Source organism: Mucor velutinosus, assembly GCF_035048745.1.
Source record: "Mucor velutinosus strain NIH1002 chromosome Unknown tig00001567, whole genome shotgun sequence".
NCBI classification, from domain to species: domain Eukaryota; kingdom Fungi; phylum Mucoromycota; class Mucoromycetes; order Mucorales; family Mucoraceae; genus Mucor; species Mucor velutinosus.
Window position 1 is genome coordinate 277837 of NW_027041896.1, and position 20725 is coordinate 298561.

Below are 20725 nucleotides of genomic sequence, written 5' to 3' on the forward strand. Positions count from 1 at the left end.
TGAATGGTAAGATGAAAAATGCTTCCAAGCGGAGACATGGACTGAGACCCACTGAATTGATCTATATCGCTTCCGATCGAATAGAGAAAACGAGTTATTCCTAGATTGGATCTTGATTTACTAATTGATGAATGAGCCTAAAGAGCATCTTGTATTAGAATGCTGCTATCGTTGCTATGCCCACCAAATTGAATTGAATCATGCTACAAATAAGATTGACAGAGAGTGACATCTTGAAGATAGTGTATCACAGCCTAAGGTTGTACCAACAATTTTTTGTTTTTTTTTTAAATCCTGATCTACTTTCTTTTCTGATGAAACCTTAACTGCTTATGACCATTTCTGAGCTCTGAATTCATGCATAGCCTCGGCATGAATCAATTCATTTGCCTGATGTTTTAGCTGTTGACTTGATCTCAATCTACATGTTATTTGAGAAATGTATAAGAGTGTCATATTCTGGTAAGCATTTTTATTCGACCAAAAGCGTGGTAAAAATAATTAAAGGACAGCAGATCACGAAATTACGTTTAACCGAATTGAGAGGCACTCTTGGCTATAAACGCACTACATCAAAACAGAGAGAGAGAGAGAGCGAGATGCCTCAGGTACAACCTTTGATTCGGGTGCCGATCCCTACTCTTAATGAAAAGAAATTAGTAGACAACGAATTGTAGATTACTCGTTTCAAACTTATTGCAATGCTAGTTATAGTGAAATGAAGCAGGGGAGGCCATCTCAGTGTCGATGATGTATATTCAATGCATAAATTTAACTATAAACAAAGTAGAATAAACTTCCCTCTGTAATGCACATGCACTGCTTCTTTTATTAGTAAATTCAATTTTAAAACTGCCTTTGCTTCATCCCTTCCCGGTCCTACTACCTTCTCCCCCTTGATGTTTTGTCTTTATTATGGAACACATGATGCTTGATGGTCATTCAAGTGTTGCTATTGTTTTTGTTGTTTCTGACATCGATTCATCTCATCAGACAAAGGAAGCATCCACGCCTTGTATCCAAAACAGGCATCAGCAGCTCTTTTTTCCGGCCGTAATCAAAACTTGCTTGCAGCTTTTCATTCAGTATACAGCTAACAAACAGGCCAACAGCAGCTTGCCCTGATCCAGTTTTAGCTGCTTTCCGCTCTGGAACAAATAAACAATTCATTGTGTATATATATACATGCCAAAGAAAACGAATAGAATATTCCAGTATTATATAAAAATCTGTTTGTTATGCTTAAATTATAAAACACTCCTATTACGATATCTTTCTTGGTATGGTATAGATGGAAAGCCTCCTTGATATAAAAGATATTACATGTACTTAGTGTTGTTGATAGTGTTGTGGTGAGAGTGAAACGGGCGTCGTGGATCGAGGTTGTTGCTTTTGGTTGTTGTTGGGGTAAGATGACATGGCACTTCCAGGTCGGTTCGTCTGCGGTAAAGATTGCGATCCTGGCGGAGCCATCATGGTGGTATACAAGTTGCCGCTACTGGTATAATTGGGTAATTGGTAGAAGGACGGTTGAGCAGAATACATGCTGTGGTTCATGGGTGGTACAGAAGATCTACCGTTGCTGTAATAGTCGTACATGGAGGGAGGATTAGGAACGTAGCCATAAGGTTGAGGCTGAGGTTGTTGTTGATAATACACTTGTCTATTAGCATGGCTATACTTTTTGCTACCATTCATTGTAGGCACAGGTGAGTTCATATAGTGTTGCTGATGCATTTGTTGTTGTAACTGCTGCTGCTGCTGCTGTTGTTGTTGTTGCTGGATTTGTTGAAAATTAATGTTGTGTGTACCTGGCTCAGGCAATTTACCCAACAACCCTTCAATTTTGACTTTTCCAGGATTCATCTTTGGCTTTTGGCGTTTAGCCTCGGCTCTCTCTTGTTCTCTTTGAATCAGCAGATCCATGCCTGACATGGTCGTCATGCGTTGTTGTTGTGATTGCTGCTGCTGCTGCTGCTGCTGCTGTTTTAGGTTTCTAGGCTGCATAGATGTATTAGCTACATGTTGCTGCTGCTGCTGCTGTTGGAGATACTGAAACTGAGCCAACTGTTGCTGTTGATGATACTGTTGATATTGATGCAAATGATGTAGTGTAGGGGGCACATCTAGACTGTTGGAAGCGTATCTCAAATGTTGGCCAAGTACTTCATTGTCCTCATCATCAGCTTCGCCTCCCTCTTGCTGTCCACCACTTTGCTGTTGACCATCCTTGAGGAATTTGGCTAAATCATCTGTAGAGACGGAACGTTGATTTTGCGGCTTGGTAGCTATGGAGGAACTATGATTGCTATTGGTACTGCCGTCGGAATGATGCATGAATAAATGCTGGATTGGATGTGGTTCAAATTGTTGTGGTAAAGTTGGCGCAGATCGATTGATTCTATAGGGCAAACCACCATGCATTGGTCTTGGCATCGACTGATGGATAGGCAGCAGCTCATCGTCATCCTCGTCATTCTCTTCCTCCTCTTGATCTATACACAAAGAAATGAGTCAGAGACATGCTTCTCGTTTACTCCGATAAATGAGGGTGTATACATTGAATCAGGGGAGAGAAAGAGATGCTTACCTGTATTATCTTCCTCATCACTGGGTAATGGAATGGCAGACTTGGGCTTTGTCACAACCACCTTTTGCTTGGTCAATTTTTTTGGGTTGTTCATCTTGCTGAGGCTCTGTCGACCACTGTCTTCAGAAGAATAGATGGCTTCGTCTTCGTCCTCATCCTCGTCTTCATCATCGCTTGGCATGATGCGCAGATTCCGGTTGCTTGTTCTCTGATAACGGCCTGTACAAGCAAAAATATAAGTCTACTGAGAATGACTCTAATGATAAACTTACCATTGAGCCATGCTTGATGAGGAGAGGCATCAAAATTGATGCGGTTAAAGCTTTCTGTGAGGTTTTCCAGAGTAGACATGTTGTATTTTACAAGAAAGAAACGATGGCAAGGAGAAAAAGAGGAGGATGGTTCTGTTTTGACATGCCCTTTTTATTTTAATTTTTGATTCACATATTGTTTAAGCAAATACCACTCCTTAAAGCCGTAAATAACTGATATAAATAGATTGGATTATCATCAGCAAACAACAACAGCAAACGCCACCACCATTCAATAGGAGCTGGCACGGTGATTTCGACAAAGTCACTTGCTTTAATGTGGCTTACTACCACATTAGCTTTTTGACCATTTCCTTATTCTGCCTATCTCTCTCTATCTCGCTTTTATACCCTTTGAATCTTTTAGCATGTCTTTGGAAAGAGAAGGTGAGAAGAGTAGCGCACAATCAATAAATGCTTATGATAAACTGACCAAATTTGATACAATCAAGACCGCAAAGGCAAGAGGTCCTTGCACCATAGTCACTCGTACACTACAACTGCATCCACCAGAAAGTCAAGCTATCACAGACAGGACCACAAAATCATGTAAGCAAACGACAGTACTTGTGGTAACTGGTGCCTGACACATTCTTGTCGCTAGGCCGTATAGAACGTCGCATCCACACAGACAAGCGCGTCCTCAATACAAAGCATCCAAGAGATACAGTCGTGAACCAGCATGTTCAAGGCATCGATCGTACTCCAGAGGATCTTATTCTGACGACTATTATATGGATGAGGATGAGGAAGAGGAGGAGGACAGAAAAGACTATTGCAAAGGAGGCTATCATCCAGTTCATGTGGGCGAGAAATACAAAGATGGTCAATACATTGTGATTCGGAAGCTAGGATGGGGCCATTTCTCCACTGTATGGCTTGTGAAGGACCAAACGTAAGTTGCCGTTAGTGTGGGGTATGAAGAGAAACTCATGCGCTATGTATATCTTAGTACCGGAAAGCATTTTGCCATGAAGGTTGTAAAATCTGCAAAGCATTATACCGAGACAGCCATTGACGAAATCAAGCTTCTGGAGCGAGTCGCTGAAGCAGATCCCAAATCCCTGGGCGCACGATTCGTTACTGCAGTGGTAGATCATTTTATGGTGAAAGGTCCCAACGGTACACATGTTTGCATGACATTTGAGGTGCTGGGCGAAAACCTTTTATCGTTGATCAAACGATACAAGAGTCGTGGCATTCCCATAAATCTGGTGAAACAAATCGCAAAGCAAATGCTGCTTGGCCTTGATTATCTGCATAGAAAGTGTGGCATCATTCACACTGACTTGAAGCCCGAGAATGTGCTCATGTATCTGGAGAATGCAGAGGAACTTTTGAAGAAATTGGACACGGCCAAAGTTGACCTTGACGAGTCTGAAAGCAACCATGCCTCTGTGAGCTTCTCTCCTGACAGTCGTAGTAGAGGAAGAAGTCCAGTGAGAAAGAATCGACATGTCAAAATGGTGGCTTCACAGCCACTGTCTTTTGAAAATGATACCACTACGGCATATGACGATGAACGGGGTCGAAGAAACGGGTCAGGAAAGCGATCAAGGTCTAGGTAAGCTTCGTTAGCTACAGTGCTTTCTTTGTCTCTAACCTCGTATGTATCAATAGATCAGATTCTCATTCTCGACACAGCATAGACGATAATGGAGAGAGTATAAAAATCAAGATTGCAGACCTGGGTAACGCTTGTTGGGTCAATCATCACTTTACAGAGGATATCCAAACAAGACAGTACCGATCACCGGAGGTCATTCTAGGGGCTAAATGGGATGCTGGAGCAGATATCTGGAGTTTGGCATGCATGGTAGGTATACACGTTATGAGTGATTCAGACTGTCCGCCTAATCTGTGTTTGCTAGATTTTTGAACTGTTGACTGGCAACTATTTGTTTGATCCACAAAAGGGCTCACGTTACAGCCGTGATGAAGACCATCTTGCACAGATTATTGAACTTATGGGACCCATTAACAAATCATATGCATTATCAGGCAAAAACTCGTCCGAATTCTTTACGCACAAAGGCGAGCTTCGACACATTCATCGTCTTAAATACTGGTCGCTGGAGGATGTGCTTCATGATAAATACGGATACCGCAGACGAGAAGCAGAGGAAATTGCAAGCTTTTTGGACCCTATGCTTGCCTATAGTAACAGAGCAAGAGCATATGATTTGGTGAGCCATCCATGGCTTCACGGTGCAGATCCCGTCTTGCCAGAAGAAAAATCAGATAAAGCCAATTGGAGAAGCGATTGCCCCTGGAGGGATTGGGAAAGAGATCTCAAAAGAAAACGTCATGATTAGCTGATACAACACCTTTATATATATATATACTATATACATCACTTGTAAATTACATATAAACAAAATCTATATCTCGACTTGCTATACAATATATTGAACGTTGAACATATTAAATACGGAGGTGGATATATCGAAAGTATCTATAAGTATGAATCAAGTGCAATGCTGCAGCGAGATCAATAGAGCTCATAAACGCATCTGTTGTGATTACTCAAATGCTGTTTGGTCGACTGTCAAATCTGTCAATGTAGCTTTTAGGGTTGTAGTCTAAATGCGTTATCAGTACGCGGCATTTGGCAGCGATAATATCATTTTATTTCAAATGCAAATGATGTGATGTATACTATGTGTGCCACACAAGGGGCGTACTTGAGAACTTGACTGACTATGCATACTATTCTAATACCATGGCAAAGCTCCCTCTTGACGATCGAACGGCACCATGATAGCAAAACGTTATGATTGTGACGTCTACAAATCCAATACGATGAATCGCTAGACGCATGTCAAAGAAATCAGTAATGTTTGATAAGAGTAACGCTGCATTTGCCTTATTCAGGTATGATTCTTTCAAAACCCTTGGTTGATTAGAATACACGAGAAAGATGAGTGCTTGCGGAATAAACGCTTTACGATCATACGGTAGTGTTGAATCTACAATATGCATCGTAATCACTTGGAGCCTTGCGGCGTGCCCATGTAACTTAGTGAAGGGGACAACGTATCTTTTGTTGTCATTGTTGGAGTGAGCAACCAAGTTTTACATTGCTGCTTACCGTCAAGAGAATAGTTATTAAATTAAAAGAGGGAAGAGTGCAGATTGAAAAATACAGAAAAGGATATCCAGGTGGGGACTTCTGGAGACGTGGTTTTATGCTTAAGATCTCTGTGTAATAATGCCTCTAGGAAGCATGATCTGATCAATGATGATGGTGTGAAATTAATGAAGTCCTTGTTCTGAACCATTAACCACCACTGCTAACAATTGTAACTTATATTTCTCTTTTCCTCACATTTTCATTTTCATCTTCATTTTTCATTTCTTTTTCAATGCATTCGCAAAAGAAGCAGACAGATTCTTTGAACAGGATGAAAGATTGTACCACCTCAGGTAAAAAAGAAACCCTCAACTCTTTCTTTCATCCTTACCTTTGCATGTTTCGGCACGTAGAAAAAGATAACGCGTATAGAAGCTGGTTTGAGGATGCAAAGAATTTGGAGGAGCCGTATAGTTATTTTGAATTTGCAGACAATTTTAAGATGGACCTGGATACTTATTCAAATTAAAATTCCTCAAGCTACAGAACTGCCTTTCCAGTAAATTGCAGCTACCAAAGATGTGATTTATGCCGTGTAAATAAACTCTATAAAGCAATACATAACCAAATTTAACAGCTTTCAAGCTTTCATATCTTGACATGTAGACCTTTATGAGCCACCGGAATGACGCCAAACAATCGTACCTGAGTAGTAATAACTTCCTGGCACCTTTGCTCAACTTTTTGGACCCAAAAAAAAAAAAAAAAAAAAAAAAAAACATGGCCAAAAATCGACCAAAAACCATGAGGGGTACCTCATGGAATTGAAAGGACAATTTCTTAGCACAAATACGTTTTTTTGGGGGAGCTTTGCCTCATAAAGGTGTCTTTTGCAATGACAATACCTCAAAAAAGTCGCTGTAGATCTGATAGAAGTCCTGTATTTACACATGGTCAGCTTTATGTCGCCATCTATTAAGAGCATCAGCAGCAGCGAATGATATGGCAATTCTGTTATCAGAAAATGGTGATTGCAATGTACAAATGCTGCATAAAATATTGAATTCTCTTTCACATTGTCCCAATAATAGTTTTGTTTGATATCAGTGTAAGCAAAAAGGATGCTGAGGGAGCTACCTCCTCTCCTCCTCCTGGCTCTAATATAACCTTTCTTTTACAAACTAATAATTGGCAGTTTAAAATCTACTTGATATGCCAAAATCTTATTATATCTGATTTAAAATGTCTTTGGCGAGAGCCCACAGGGCGACGTCGACATCGAGCGTAGCGAGATAGATCGGCTAGTATAGACATACTGAATAGTATGCTACTCACATTTGACTTGAAGGCTAGTTTTACCAAGGATCTAGGTCATTAATATTGCTGGGTATCTCTGGTTTTTCAGTGGATTGACTTGGGTTGCAATTCGTCTCTCTAGATTGCATCAAAGCATTCGGTGGATTCAGGCACAAATTATGCTGTTCAGGCGCATGAAGCAGAGATGATGGCGCTTGGTTCATTGCGAGAAACATTGGCTGCGTAGAAATCGGCATGATTTGACACATCTTTCAAATCCAAGCAATTACCCGTCTCCTGCCTACCTTCACTATATATTATGATCAGTGATATACAAATGTCAAACATTAAAAATACAAAAAAAGGGAGTATGTGATGGTTACGAATTTTAATAATAAACTATGTACAAATGAATAATAGAAACGAAATGATAAGATCTCAACAAGACAACTACTACGTATTAATTTCAAGCAAAAGAAACAAAAAGGAAAGGTATGTCAATGATGGTAATGATGTATGATTTACAATTTTGAGTCATCTGTGATAAATGAGACACCCTTTACAATATTGCTCTTCAGCTCTGGAACAGCAGATGTCAAGAGTTGATATTCCAATCTAGACATTTTACCAAGAGGCAAAATACGCTGAATACCTTCACGGCCAAATTCAAGAGGCACAGAAAAGTACTCCATCTCTTCACCAGCAATACGATGAACAAATTGAGCTCCTTCGGGATCAGATGCAAGATTGACATAGGCACATTCAATGCGAGTAACACCATGAAAGACAGATTCAATGAGATTGAGCGTAAATCGAGCGCCAGCATAAGCCATCGATAACGTGGCACTACCTGCACCGTTCTTGGCTTTCACCACTTCATCACCGGCAAATTGGATGCGTTTGGTCAGATCCTCCAATTGCTTTTCAGACAGTTTGTCTGTGCCAGGTACTTGAGATAAGAGAGGAATGATGGTAACGCCGCTGTGTCCACCAACCACAGGAACATTGACTTGTCTAGGATTTGCTTCCAAGAGTTCGGCTAAAAAAGTTGATGAACGCACGAGATCCAGTGTAGTGACTCCAAAGATTTTGCGAGGATCGTATACATCGTATTTCTTGAACACTTCAGCAACAACAGCGACAGTGGAGTTAACAGGGTTTGAAATGATACATATGAGCGCTTTGGGAGCATAATTGGCTGCTGCTACAGCAAGATCTCTGACGATACCAGCATTGATTTTGAAGAGATCGTCTCTGGACATGCCAGGCTTTCTAGGTACACCTGCTGGAATGACAACTGAACAGAGAGGGAATGGGTTAGTGAATAGGGCTCATAAATCAACACATGTGCCATCCAATGATCCTTACCGATATCGGCATCTTTGATCGCTTCTTCTAATTCAAGGGGACCAACATGGCCTGTGACCTTGCTGCTCGTATCAATATGACTAAAGATAAGACGTATTGTCATCAGATAATCAAGTCTTTTCTATTATCTCTTGACTTCCAAGTAAAGGAATTTGTAATGTTACCTAAGGTCTATAGCAACACCATGAGCGTTGACAATATCGTATAAAGCGAGATGAGAAATGAGGTTGGATTGTTTCAACAAAAGAGAAAGAGGCTGGCCAATGCCACCAGCAGCACCACAAACAGTAACTTTAACCATTTAAGCTACGAAAATTTTAATGGAGAAGAAAAAAAGCATACTTTTGTCATTTTGAGCTTCTTTTATATACTGATTTCGCTTTTTGAATCAAGATGTCTCAATACCCAGTTCGAGTGGTGTTCCACTCTTATCAAGACGTAATTGGTTTAAGCTACAGATTGACTCAATTTGCGCCATTCGTTTTTTAGATCTGTTTCTTTTTTGGATACACCGTGATGATGAAGTGCAAGGTGCATCAAGAAGTGTGCTTGCATCGCTTGTGATGTTTTGAGGCAATTAAGAGAGCCTGGCATGATGCTATGGAAAATATCATGCTAGTTTATGGAAAAAACCGAACATTGTGTCCTATGAAGATCCATATCTTAAATTGATACATGGAAAAAAAATCTTTCTTTCCTTCCACTCCAACATTTTGCTTCAATTTTTTATCCGAACTGGCAGCAGTTGCATGGATTGCTTGATGTCATTGGCATAACCTGTATTTCTGTGCTACTCTTTGATTTCCCAGTTTTTGCCATCAATTCAACCCAATGCTTTCTGCCTAAACAAGCATTTTGTATGTGGATTTCTTCTCAGACATAGGATCCATAGTGTATAGCCAACACCATTTTTGAAGGTATCTCGAGCGCTGCAAATTTCCATTCGAAATGCGGATCATCTGTAATGCCGAGGCATCAGCATTTGAGCTACATGCTCCACGTTTCATCTTCTAACCGAATGCCATTCAAATGGCGATAATTTACCACTGCTTTCCATTGAGATGACATTCTAGTTTCTATTAATAAGCAATGTATGTGGTAGAGCAAGCTGGTTTGTGCAGCTATGTTAAGGCATAGAACACAAGTGAATGCCTCAGGGAGAGTGATTCAATAACATTTCACAAGGAACATACACTACTATCAAATGTACATGATGTAAAAAAAGTAGGCCTGATACGAACTACCTTGAGAAATTCTTATGGACCGCCTACTGACTCCACACTCATAGCACTTGATTGCAATATGAGGTATATTGATTCGTATAAGACAGAATGTTATACATTTACACTTGTCTCTTTCTATGACGACGCACATGCTTGAGGTCTAGCTTGCCATTTCTTTACATTGTTTATATATACGGAAATGCTGTTCTGCTTTTAAACCAATGAATGAAACGCATACTGCCTACATGCCATTTTGAAGTGCTGCAAATCATGATTTCGAAGTTGCGATTACGTATTTTGGTAGTGAGCGAGGCTATCTGGCGTTGGCAGATACTGTATGAAAATGCCCAAAAGAAGCAAAAAAAAATGTTTGGGCTAACCGATAGTCGTTTCAAATTTATGACCCCCATTTAATCAACATCTTGATCCTCATTGTCATTATCAGAAAGACATTTTGGGCAGCCAGTAGCAGCAGCAACACCACCACCAAAATTTATTCAAGCTCAGGGTTTTTTCTGCCCAAGATTGGCCAAATTTTGCTTTCTTCGACTTGATTAACTTATTTTAAAAGATTCGACTATATAAACTGTGGTGATCATTGAAAACTTGCTTAAGCTTTCTAAGAGTGCTTTTTATGGCGCATCTAATGGTGCTAATCAAAATAAATGTTGTGAAAGAGCTTATTGAGCAATATCAGTAAACATAAAATGAGATTTTTAGCCAAAATGTCGAAATTTTGTATACGAAGACCCTACAACAGTGGCTTCAAGGGTTGCTTTGGGTCGAGAGAAACATTTTAATTCAATATCATAACATAATAAATGTTCAGTCCTTTTGCACTTTACAATCCTAATATGGAACCTGAGTTTCAAGGCATCTATCAGACCTGGCTCATATCATCATAACATAATAAATGTTCAGTCCTTTTGCACTTTACAATCCTAATATGGAACCTGAGTTTCAAGGCATCTATCAGACCTGGCTCATATCATAACATAATAAATGTTCAGTCCTTTTGCACTTTACAATCCTAATATGGAACCTGAGTTTCAAGGCATCTATCAGACCTGGCTCATATCATCATAACATAATAAATGTTCAGTCCTTTTGCACTTTACAATCCTAATATGGAACCTGAGTTTCAAGGCATCTATCAGACCTGGCTCATATGAGAATAATGATTTTACAATCAATCAATAAAAACCACTATTATTTCTATCCTCTTTCCTCTGCTCAATGCTACCAACGTTTTCTTTGAACGACAGCTCGGAGCCTCAGAGATTTCACTACTTACTGCAGACATTTTATGCAACCCATGCATTGTCAATGTCCAGACTAACGTTATTAAATATAGAATGCAATAAAATATCATTATGAACGATATAGAAGGCAATAAAATATCATTATAAACGATAGTGCTATGACATTCCACCTACTTTCTATACGCTTCAAGGACATTTACTACTGTATTGCCTTATGAAAAGGGCATGAGTTTTCCAGCTGGCCCCACCAGCCAAAATTAATTCAAACCCAGAATCATAGTCTGTCCCAGATTGGACAAATTTTGATGATTCTGGACTCGATCGAGCTATTTTTGCAGATTCGACTAAGTGAAGTATGATAATCACCCCATGCTTCCTTAAGCCACCTTTCTTTCGTCTAAATTGTTTTTAGGGCCTTTTAAACCCCGAAAACAACATCATCAAGCAGTAAAGATCCAAACAAAACCGACAACAAACACAGTTACAACAAGCCAGTCAGGTCTGTCAAGCCAGCCGACACCTACCGTTACCTCCAACTCCCGTCTTACTTTAGCCAAACAGACGACAACCGGCAACCGAACCTCTAAACTTCCCGTTGCTTCTAGGAAGCGGCGCCACTCCACTATCAAAGCTACCACGGTACCTTTACGTAGATCACCGCGAAGCCAAGCAACTACTACTGACTTTATGGACACTATGAATATTGCAACACCCGTTGCTCCTGCACCTACAACCGCTCCCACCAGCTCCACTATCAATATGGTCGTTGAGCCTTCCACTAATGCGATCAACCCACCTGCCTTCCTTGAAGGCATGCACCCACCTAAACCAGACGAAATCCATCAGTCTCCCCTGATGCCCACTTGGATTCAGGAGATCTATTCACGTCTTGCCTCTGTCACCACTCACTTGCAGACTCACGACTCACAACTGGAACAGAACCAAGCTTTGATCAAACAGACTCAAGAATTGATCAAAAAGAACCAGGAACTCCAACTGGCTTTGGATAAAGCCCACCACGAGATTGCGCAACTCAAGTCGGCTGCCAATCAAACCTCGACACCTCCATCTGCTACTACGCCGGTGCTCGAAAGGAGCTCCGAGGGCACCTCAGCCTCTCTATGGGCAGATATGGCTGCCAAACCACCAGCGGATGAAGCAGCTCCAGCCGTTACTAAACGCAAGGATTCCAAGCCCAAGGCTTCCACATCCACCAAACCAGCTCCCAAGGCCAAAGCCAAACGGCCATTGACTTTAGAGCAGGTTAGCCGGTTCTACTCTCTTCCCTCGACGACCCACGGTTACCAATTCCTGTACTTCACCTCTCGTGGACGTGAAGCCATCTCGAAAGTCCGTGCGGGTTTCCAGGTGCTTGGTTTATCTCAAAGCCGCATTCTTGATATCCATTACCCTACTAATAACATCATTAGTTTCTTAGTTCACAACGACTATGCCTCCACTGTCGTGGAAGCAATGGCTCAACTCCCTGACTCTCAACGGATTACCGACTTCGACCCTTGTGCACCCACCATCCTCAGGGATCCCAAGTACGCCAACCATGCTGATCCGCTCTTTTTGCAGTCTGAGGCGGCACGCATTCACCAAGAACGTTTGCTCCGCATGATTAAACGCCTCAACACTCCCAACATCAAATTGGCCGTCGCTCGCGACTTCTGCTTCAAACGAAAATGGATATCCGAGACTATGTATCAAACATTTTACCGTGAGATCTACCCTGCCAAGGCATCCAAGACTGCCTCATCTTCTTCAACGGATGATGTTAACATGGATGATGCTCCTGCTTCTCAAGATTCTACTTCCCAACCTGCTGCCTCCTCTTCCTCTATTAGCCCAGCTGACGGCGTCTCAGCCCCCTTGGTCTAATGAGTACTACTACCTTTGAATCACCCAACTATGCGAATAATATGCCCCATTATGACACGAATACTAATTCTTTTATGCACAATCACAATCTAAATATAGCTTCCTTGAACTGCCGCAATCTCGTCAAAGCATCTACGCCCGAGATTAGCTCTGACTTCATCCGATACCTCCGTTCCTTACATTTGGACATCCTCTGTGTTCAAGAATCACATGCAGTCGAGGCAGTTCAAGATCAACTCAATTTACAATTTCAAGCTCATGACACCTTATGGACCCAACATTGTGGTATTATTTCATTCAATCCTTTAATTCAATTACATTCGTTAGACTTAGATCTAGATCAACGCATCATTGCCTGTAAGGTTGTCCATGCCAATGCGTTGTTTCCACCCTTTACGCTCCTTAATGTTTATGCCCCAGCCCAGTACTCACCCCGAGTTCGGTTCTTCAGAGACCTACTAACGTTGCCCCTTTTCGACATTCCTTCTTCAACCTCTCGGGAATCCCTATCCTCTTTATCTACCTTGCTCGATTCTGATCCTTCCAATCTTTCTCCCATGCTTCTGATGGGCGATTTCAACTACCATGCTACCTCCTATCTGACCGACGATAGTGATGATCCGGAACTTGATACTGACAATATTACTTCAGGAGCTGCTATTCACAGACACTTCCACCGACTCATCAATACCCACCTCTTTGAATGCACTCATTCCAGGGAAGAGGGTCCTCTATTACCAACCTATCGTAGACGAACTGGTCAATCTACTATCGATTACCTTTATGCTTCTAATTTCCTATTTCAACATCTACATTCGTCTGAAATTATGTTCCTTGACTCCTCCTGGACGGATCATGCTCTACTACGGGCTCGATTTGTCTTTTCTTCGGATCGTCAGGGATCAGGCCTTTGGCGTGCTAACCCAAATCTTTCGACTAACCCATATTTCATTGACCAACTGTTTACAGCTCTTGATGACTTTTTCAATACCTTGGAGATCTCTGCCTCTATCGATATCGCCGCCTCTATTCCTCCTGCTTCCCCACAGGACAATTGGGATGCTCTCAAAACCTTGGTGCAAGAAATTGTTCGTCGAGTCAGTCGTGATAGAAGTAGTGCCTTGGAACGTCAATCCAAACGACTCCAACGTAAACGCAATCGCATCTGTCGACAATATACAGATCCTCGGATCCGCGCTCCTCTACTCTCGACTATTGAAAAGCAGATAGGTATTCTTCAACGGGAGATAGCTTCCAACTTACGATTACGTGCTGGTAAACATTGGCGCGAGCAGGGAGAAACCTCTGCCGGATACCTCAAACGTACCATTGCCACTCGTGCGGTCAAAAAGGCGATTACTAGCCTCATCAATCCAGTTACTAACTCATTATGCACTGACCCCTCTTCAATGCAGACAGCAGCCTCTAGTTTCTATGCAGCATTATACTCCTGCGATGCCGTGGATTCAGCGAGTATCGACTCTCTGTGTGCCACTATTCCGGATTCTGACACCATCGCGGATGCCGATCATGATACCCTTCAGCAACCTTTCACCATTGCCGACTTATTGACTGGTACTCATCGTACCAAGTTCCAATCCAGTCCTGGTATCGACGGTTTACCTTACCCCATTCTCAACATTATCTTCAACCACCAGAAGGCCGCCCAACTTGCTGTTAAGGTGTTTAATGATGCCCTCAACCTGGGTATCTTCCCTTCCAGCTGGTTGCAAACTTGCATTTGTTTACTACCCAAGTCTGGCGACCTCTCCAACCTCAAGAATTGGCGTCCACTATCTTTGATTTGCTGTGATGCCAAGATCTTCACACGATTGCTTAATCAACGCCTTATGCCCTTCATGAACAAGATCATATGCCCCCAACAGTCTGGATTCATGCCTGGTCGTTTTATCGGTGATAATGGTATGATTCTCAACAACACTCGTCTCATTGCTGCTGAAACTTCATCGGACAGTATTGCGCTGCTCTTGGATCAAGAGAAAGCGTATGATCGCATCCACCCTGACTACCTTCGGGCGGTGATGCAACGATTTAACCTTCCTACTAACATTATCCATTCATTAATAACCCTTCTCTTCTCTACGCAAATTCACATCAACATTAACGGCCACATATCCACCTCGTCCATCACCCAACAACGTGGTATCCGCCAAGGGGATCCCATCTCACCCCTCCTTTTCAACATTGCTTTTGATCCTTTCCTTCGTTCCATTCAACAAGATCCTCAGTTTACTGGTTTCAACCTGCATACTGAAGCTCCACCTCCTACTAATCAAACTACATCTGACGATATTTCAGTTCCTATGCAACAGTTGTTTCCGGACAATGACGGCCTTGCTGTCAGTCCTGATACTCCTGCTCCTCCAGATTCTCCCGCCTCTACACCTCTGGCGGTAAAAATCCTGGCATATGCGGATGATACATTGGTATATCTCCATGATACGCAGGACTTTCATCGCTTGCAGACCGCCATCACCATGTATATGAAAGCTTCTAACGCATTATTGAACTATCACAAGACAGTAGCTACATCTCTCTCAGGCAATCCTTCAGCAACTTGGCAAGCCTTACTCGCAACCTATGGCATAAACGCCTGGCATGATCGAACATCCGCCACTCCCCTCATTTATCTCGGTTATCCCATCTGTTCCAGCATTACTCAACGCAATGTTGCCTTTCAAAAACTATATGATTCCATCCGAAATGCCATTGCTCTTCACTCACAACGCAACATCTCCATCCGTGGCCGTGCTACCATTCTCAATTCACTCATTTATTCCAAATTATGGCATGTTTTACGACTCACAACATTTACCAAGGCCCAGTTGCTCTCTTTACGAAGCCTGGGTACCGCCTTCATTAATTTTCGTATATTCCCTAGACTCTCTTTTGCTACTCTCTCTTTACCTCGCTCTGCCGGTGGTTTGGGGCTCCTAGATCCTCTCTCTCAACAACAAGCTCTGCAATGGTACTGGGTGTGCCCTCTATTACTTCAATATCTTGACTCTCCGGCCTTCTCCAAGTACAACACTCCTTCGCTTCCTGTCTTAACTTATACTCTTTCTTGGTGCTACTCCTCCACCGTCTTCCCTCATTTCTTCTACTATCTCTTGTTGCCTTATGCTCGCCATCGGTCGTGGTTTCCTCAAAGCCCATCCCGTCGACACAGCTATCTCAATCCAATTACTAATCTTCAGTCCTGTTTGTCACTTTTCCAGATAACAGAGCGTCATAACTTATATGTTGATGCTGTTACTTGCTACTCACTTCCTCTCTATGATATTCTTTTACATTCACTACCTACTACTAATACTCTTTATTCATCTAGCTTTATACCACCGAATCTTCTCTTAGACGGCTCCAACGTTGCAAAGAAGCTTCTTGTAAGCGACATTTTCCGGTTAGATGCTGATCATCAGGTGCTTCGTGTTCGTTCTTCCTTCCAATTTGCTAGCCATCCTATTGTCTCCCAACGTGTTGCTGATTTCATCAATTCTCGTCAACTGATATTCCAACCTTTCTTTGCACAGCAATGCTTCATTGCTCCCCGTCCAGCCCTAGACCCTCATCAACCTCCCTCTCTGCGGGCGTTTTGCCGTAGCATTTTCGTCCCTCCTTCTTCCTCGCCTTCGCGTAGTCGGTTGCCACTCAACAGCATCCGCTTTTTTAAAAAACTACGCAAAAACCTACCCTCTTCCTCCTCCTCTCTTTCTCCTCTCCAACCTCCTCAATGGCGCTCATTCTGGACACTCGCAATTCCCCTTGCTGCTCGCACGGTCTGGTATCGGGCTATATATGAAAAAATCCCCACCAGAGCCCTCCTACATCTACGCGTTCCTGACAATCACCCTTCTCACCTCTGTACAATCTGCCCTGCCTCTCCCACGGAGGATATCACACATGCTCTGTTCTCCTGTCCTCCCAAGTTGCTGGTCTGGCGATACATGTATCACACCTATCTTTCTGCTTCTCCATCAATCTCTGATGTTGATCTGATTCATTTCTTACAACAAACTTTACTCTGTTCTTCCCCTCTTCTTGATCGTGATCCCTCTCTCTCGTTCAATGAACTCTCTATTCCTCAACTATTCGCAACTACTCTTTTGACAATTTGGCAAGCGCATTGGCGCTGGATCTTCGACCGAACCCCGTTCATCGCTGACACCGTTCAACTTCGCCTTGCTCGCTCTCTTGCTCGTTTGGATGCCGAGTTAAATCTTGATTCGTAAGTATTCAGTTTTACCTTTTCGTTCATTCTTCTGTCACCTTTTTTTTTTTCCAACCCATTTTCCATCCGATCCTTTGTCTCTATATCCAGTCTTTTCTATCCCTCAGCACGACATTTAAAGGACTTTAAATAAAAACTGGAGCTCGTCTCCCCTACAAAAAAAAAAAAATGCTTCCTTAAGCTTTCCTGGAGTACTTTTCAAGGCGCTTCCAATGGTACCAAGTTATATAGATGTTTTGAATTTACTTATTGAATGATTTGTAAAAATATGAAAAGAGATTTATGGCCAAAATGTCGAAATTTTACATATCAAAGTCCCACAAAGATAATTTCAGAGGTTGCTTTGGATTGATAGAAACATTTTGATTCAAGATATACCATAGTAAAAGTCTCCATTATCAAGATGAAAAATGCGATCGTTTCATTTTCGATGAAAACCATGAGGGATACCTCATGCTTTTTGGTCGATTTTTGACCATGTTTTTTTGGTCCCCAAAAAGTCGAGCAAAAGTGTCAGAAAGTAACTGCCAGATGAAAGCAACCATTTGGGGCTATTCTGACGATCTAAAACGGCCTTGAACGCAAGAAAATTCAGCTCAAACGCACTCATACTTTCTGTATTAGGGACACTAAGGACTAAAAAGTGGGAATACCAGTATGCTGCTTGCCCGTATATGAAGTAGCTACGTGTATATGGATGTAGAACATCACATAAGAATCAGATCCACAGATAATATGAAGGGTTACTATGTGTAAGTGGAGGGTCAAAATGAAAGTAGCAGTATTTTGATAAAATACGCAAGAGCAATCAGTAGCACGAGCTGCCGCTGCGCAGGTTGGTTCTCTACCTTCGCTACGCTTCGGTGAGAACCATCCGAAGCATAAACACTCATATGATTAGTGATTATGTATCAATCAACAATCAGGGTTCCTCTTCTAACATTTTAGCTCTATTAATTTTGGGATATTAGCCAAAGGCCCGCGGCAGCGCGAGCCGTTTGAACGTAGGTTGGTTTCCACCGAAGCGAAGCGTAGGTCAGGAAACCACCCGAAGTGCTGAAAGGCTCGTTTACCATAGTAAAAATCTTCATTTTCAAAGTGAAAAATGCAATCGTTTGATTTTCGGTGAAAACCATGAGGGCTACCTCATGGTTTTTGATTGATTTTTTGCCATGTTTTTTTTGGCCCAAAAAGTTGAGCAAAGGTGTCAGGAAGTTACTAATACTCGCGTATAATTGTTTGGTGTCATTCTGGTGGCTCAGAAAGATCTTCATGTCAAGATATGAAGACTTGAAATTTGTCAAATTTGGCTGCGATATATACATTCACTTGCAAATAGGCGCGTTCTTGTACCAATACAAAGGCACAAGGCATTGTATGCATTAATCAAGATTTAGAGCATGCTGCTACATTTAAATATTCAGCTGGAAGTATTAGGCTGAGTGGTACTGTTGTATTGTATCATCATAGCACAATGAGGCATAAATGTGTACATATATAGGGTGCAATGCTTGAAGGGGCTGTGGTGTTAGACTACCACGCTTTGAAATCATAGTAGTATTACAATGAAACGCTTAGAATAGCTGTAATACAAGAATATAACGCTCAGAGTGGCTGTGATATTAGAATATAACGCTCAAAATGGATGTGGTATAAGAATACAATAAGCCTTTTCTTGATTCAAGAGCACAGCAACATGGGGATCGGCGAAGGTTGTGCAACTAGGTTTGATTCAACCAGGTGTTGTTCGGGATTAGACGGTGTGGCATAAAATTCGTTTGGTATAGTATAACGAGCCGGGAAAGGACACGATTGAAGCGGTTAGCAGGCATTTTGGTAAATATTTTGGCGTCGCTATTCATTAGTGAGAGGGGGCACCAGTTTTTCAATAGTTCAGGATCTACCTTTTTAAATAGCAGGACAATACGTGTCTGCTTCCCAGAGTCAGGGAAAATACCATATAAGGCATCTGTCAGTAGTTGTGTCAAGAGGAACAAAATTGGAGGAAACTTGGAAAACAGGTACAGGTATACTTCGAAGGGTAGGCCATCCAAACCTGAACACTTGTTCTTGTGTGCATGATCAAGCAGTAGCAAGACCGAGTTTGAGGTGGGAAGGGGGGTTCCACCATCCTCTGTGCCTCGTCCTTATGAAGCTTCGCCTCCGCAGGAAGATTGTCAAAAAGCGATTTAACAGCAGGTATGGATTAAAGCACAAACTTCCAGGGCCCAACTTGATGCCAGGTGTGGTCAGATCAATAGTGAGAAGGTTATGATCTGTCCATTGTTGGGGTATAAATGGCAACAGTCAGACTGAGCTGTTCAAAAAGCTCTAACCTTGGATGTCTGTGTTTCTTGTTTTTCTATGCTATCAACATCATGCAACACTCTCCAGCAGCATGAACTCAGCTGCTAAAAGAGATGCAGAAGATAGTGTTCTCCATAGCCCTACTCAACACAAACACCTTTTTACAATTATAACTCACATACAAGGCTTGAAGACGAGTCGCTGAGGGCCATTTGTACGAATCAATATACCTGATCCCCGATAGCATTGCAAAGAACGAACGCCTAATTGCTGTGTTAGAGCCTCCCAAACAACAATATATATATTTTGGTAAAAAGGCTAACGAACTATAACTCATACACTGCTAGACAAATCGACACAGTCAAGAGTTAAGCGGTTTTCTTGCAGAGATTCTTGGTCGTTCTGCATCCTCAATTCTTGTCTCAATTGTCACGACGTCTCAAGTACATAAGCAATATGTACATCTTTGAAGTGCAACGGATCCAAGATGATTTACCAATATTAGGGGTTGGGATGGGATTTACAAGCAACATGCCTTTCGCAGAGTTTGGCTCCACTCATCTGAATAGCTTTCCAACAATAAGCCAGTGCTGCCTTTTCAATATTCGGACTGACACAGCCATACTTCAATTTAAGTTTGATCCATTCGAGAAAAGGCTTCACTATCTGGTTGAGGATGAGTTTAATCAAGCCGGTCGCACGATGATAGATCTATGGTCTGCCAAGATTTACTGTGCAAGCTGTAAATGAATCTTTATCCGATGCTCTTGGTATCTCCATTAAAGGATGAGATTGTTATACAGTACAGAAAAGGACGAGAGTACTTCCATTTGAAACATTAGATTTCATATAGATTGCGAAAGCATCTTAACATTAACAATCCGTATAGGCCAGAAAAAATACCACATTTATTTGTGAAACCATGGCAGCGATAGGTATTTGAGTCATAGTAACCCATGCTATACGTATTTATGAATCATCCCGTATTTTCGTTTTGCATGAGATTTAATTATTTGCCATTTCACTTGAAATGTATAGAACAATAGCACGGATCGGATAATTCGGATGATTTAGTGAGCCGTGGCCGATGTAAATGCAAATGTATAAACAGGGTCCACTCGAATCTCTTTCTGTGTAAAATCTACACCTAGATACTACAAAA

The 20725-nt window shown here is 41.8% G+C and overlaps 5 protein-coding genes across 5 annotated transcripts; 3 read left to right on the top strand and 2 right to left on the bottom strand.

The window, feature by feature from the left end:
* Positions 1-1329: 1329 nt before the first annotated feature.
* Positions 1330-2941, bottom strand: ATC70_011966 (uncharacterized protein; the record flags this gene model as incomplete). The annotated part of the gene is made up of 3 exons (XM_064831149.1): positions 1330-2495; positions 2591-2809; positions 2863-2941. The coding sequence occupies 3 exons, from the start codon at positions 2939-2941 to the stop codon at positions 1330-1332; spliced, it is 1464 nt and encodes a 487-aa protein (XP_064688017.1).
* Positions 2942-3269: 328 nt separating this feature from the next.
* Positions 3270-5216, top strand: HEK2_2 (RNA binding protein, heterogenous nuclear RNP-K like protein; the record flags this gene model as incomplete). The annotated part of the gene is made up of 6 exons (XM_064831150.1): positions 3270-3288; positions 3354-3450; positions 3506-3796; positions 3854-4465; positions 4522-4717; positions 4773-5216. 6 exons carry the CDS (start codon positions 3270-3272, stop codon positions 5214-5216), a joined length of 1659 nt encoding a protein of 552 aa, XP_064688018.1.
* A 2575-nt stretch (positions 5217-7791) lies between these two features.
* On the bottom strand, positions 7792-8939 carry ATC70_011968 (uncharacterized protein; the record flags this gene model as incomplete). The annotated part of the gene is made up of 3 exons (XM_064831151.1): positions 7792-8567; positions 8639-8718; positions 8803-8939. The coding sequence occupies 3 exons, from the start codon at positions 8937-8939 to the stop codon at positions 7792-7794; spliced, it is 993 nt and encodes a 330-aa protein (XP_064688019.1).
* A 2871-nt stretch (positions 8940-11810) lies between these two features.
* On the top strand, positions 11811-13007 carry ATC70_011969 (uncharacterized protein; the record flags this gene model as incomplete). Its single annotated transcript, XM_064831152.1, has 1 exon — positions 11811-13007. The coding sequence occupies one exon, from the start codon at positions 11811-11813 to the stop codon at positions 13005-13007; it is 1197 nt and encodes a 398-aa protein (XP_064688020.1).
* Positions 13008-13048: 41 nt separating this feature from the next.
* Positions 13049-17257, top strand: hob1_2 (BAR adaptor protein Hob1; the record flags this gene model as incomplete). The annotated part of the gene is made up of 1 exon (XM_064831153.1): positions 13049-17257. The coding sequence occupies one exon, from the start codon at positions 13049-13051 to the stop codon at positions 17255-17257; it is 4209 nt and encodes a 1402-aa protein (XP_064688021.1).
* Between the last annotated feature and the right edge of the window lie 3468 nt (positions 17258-20725).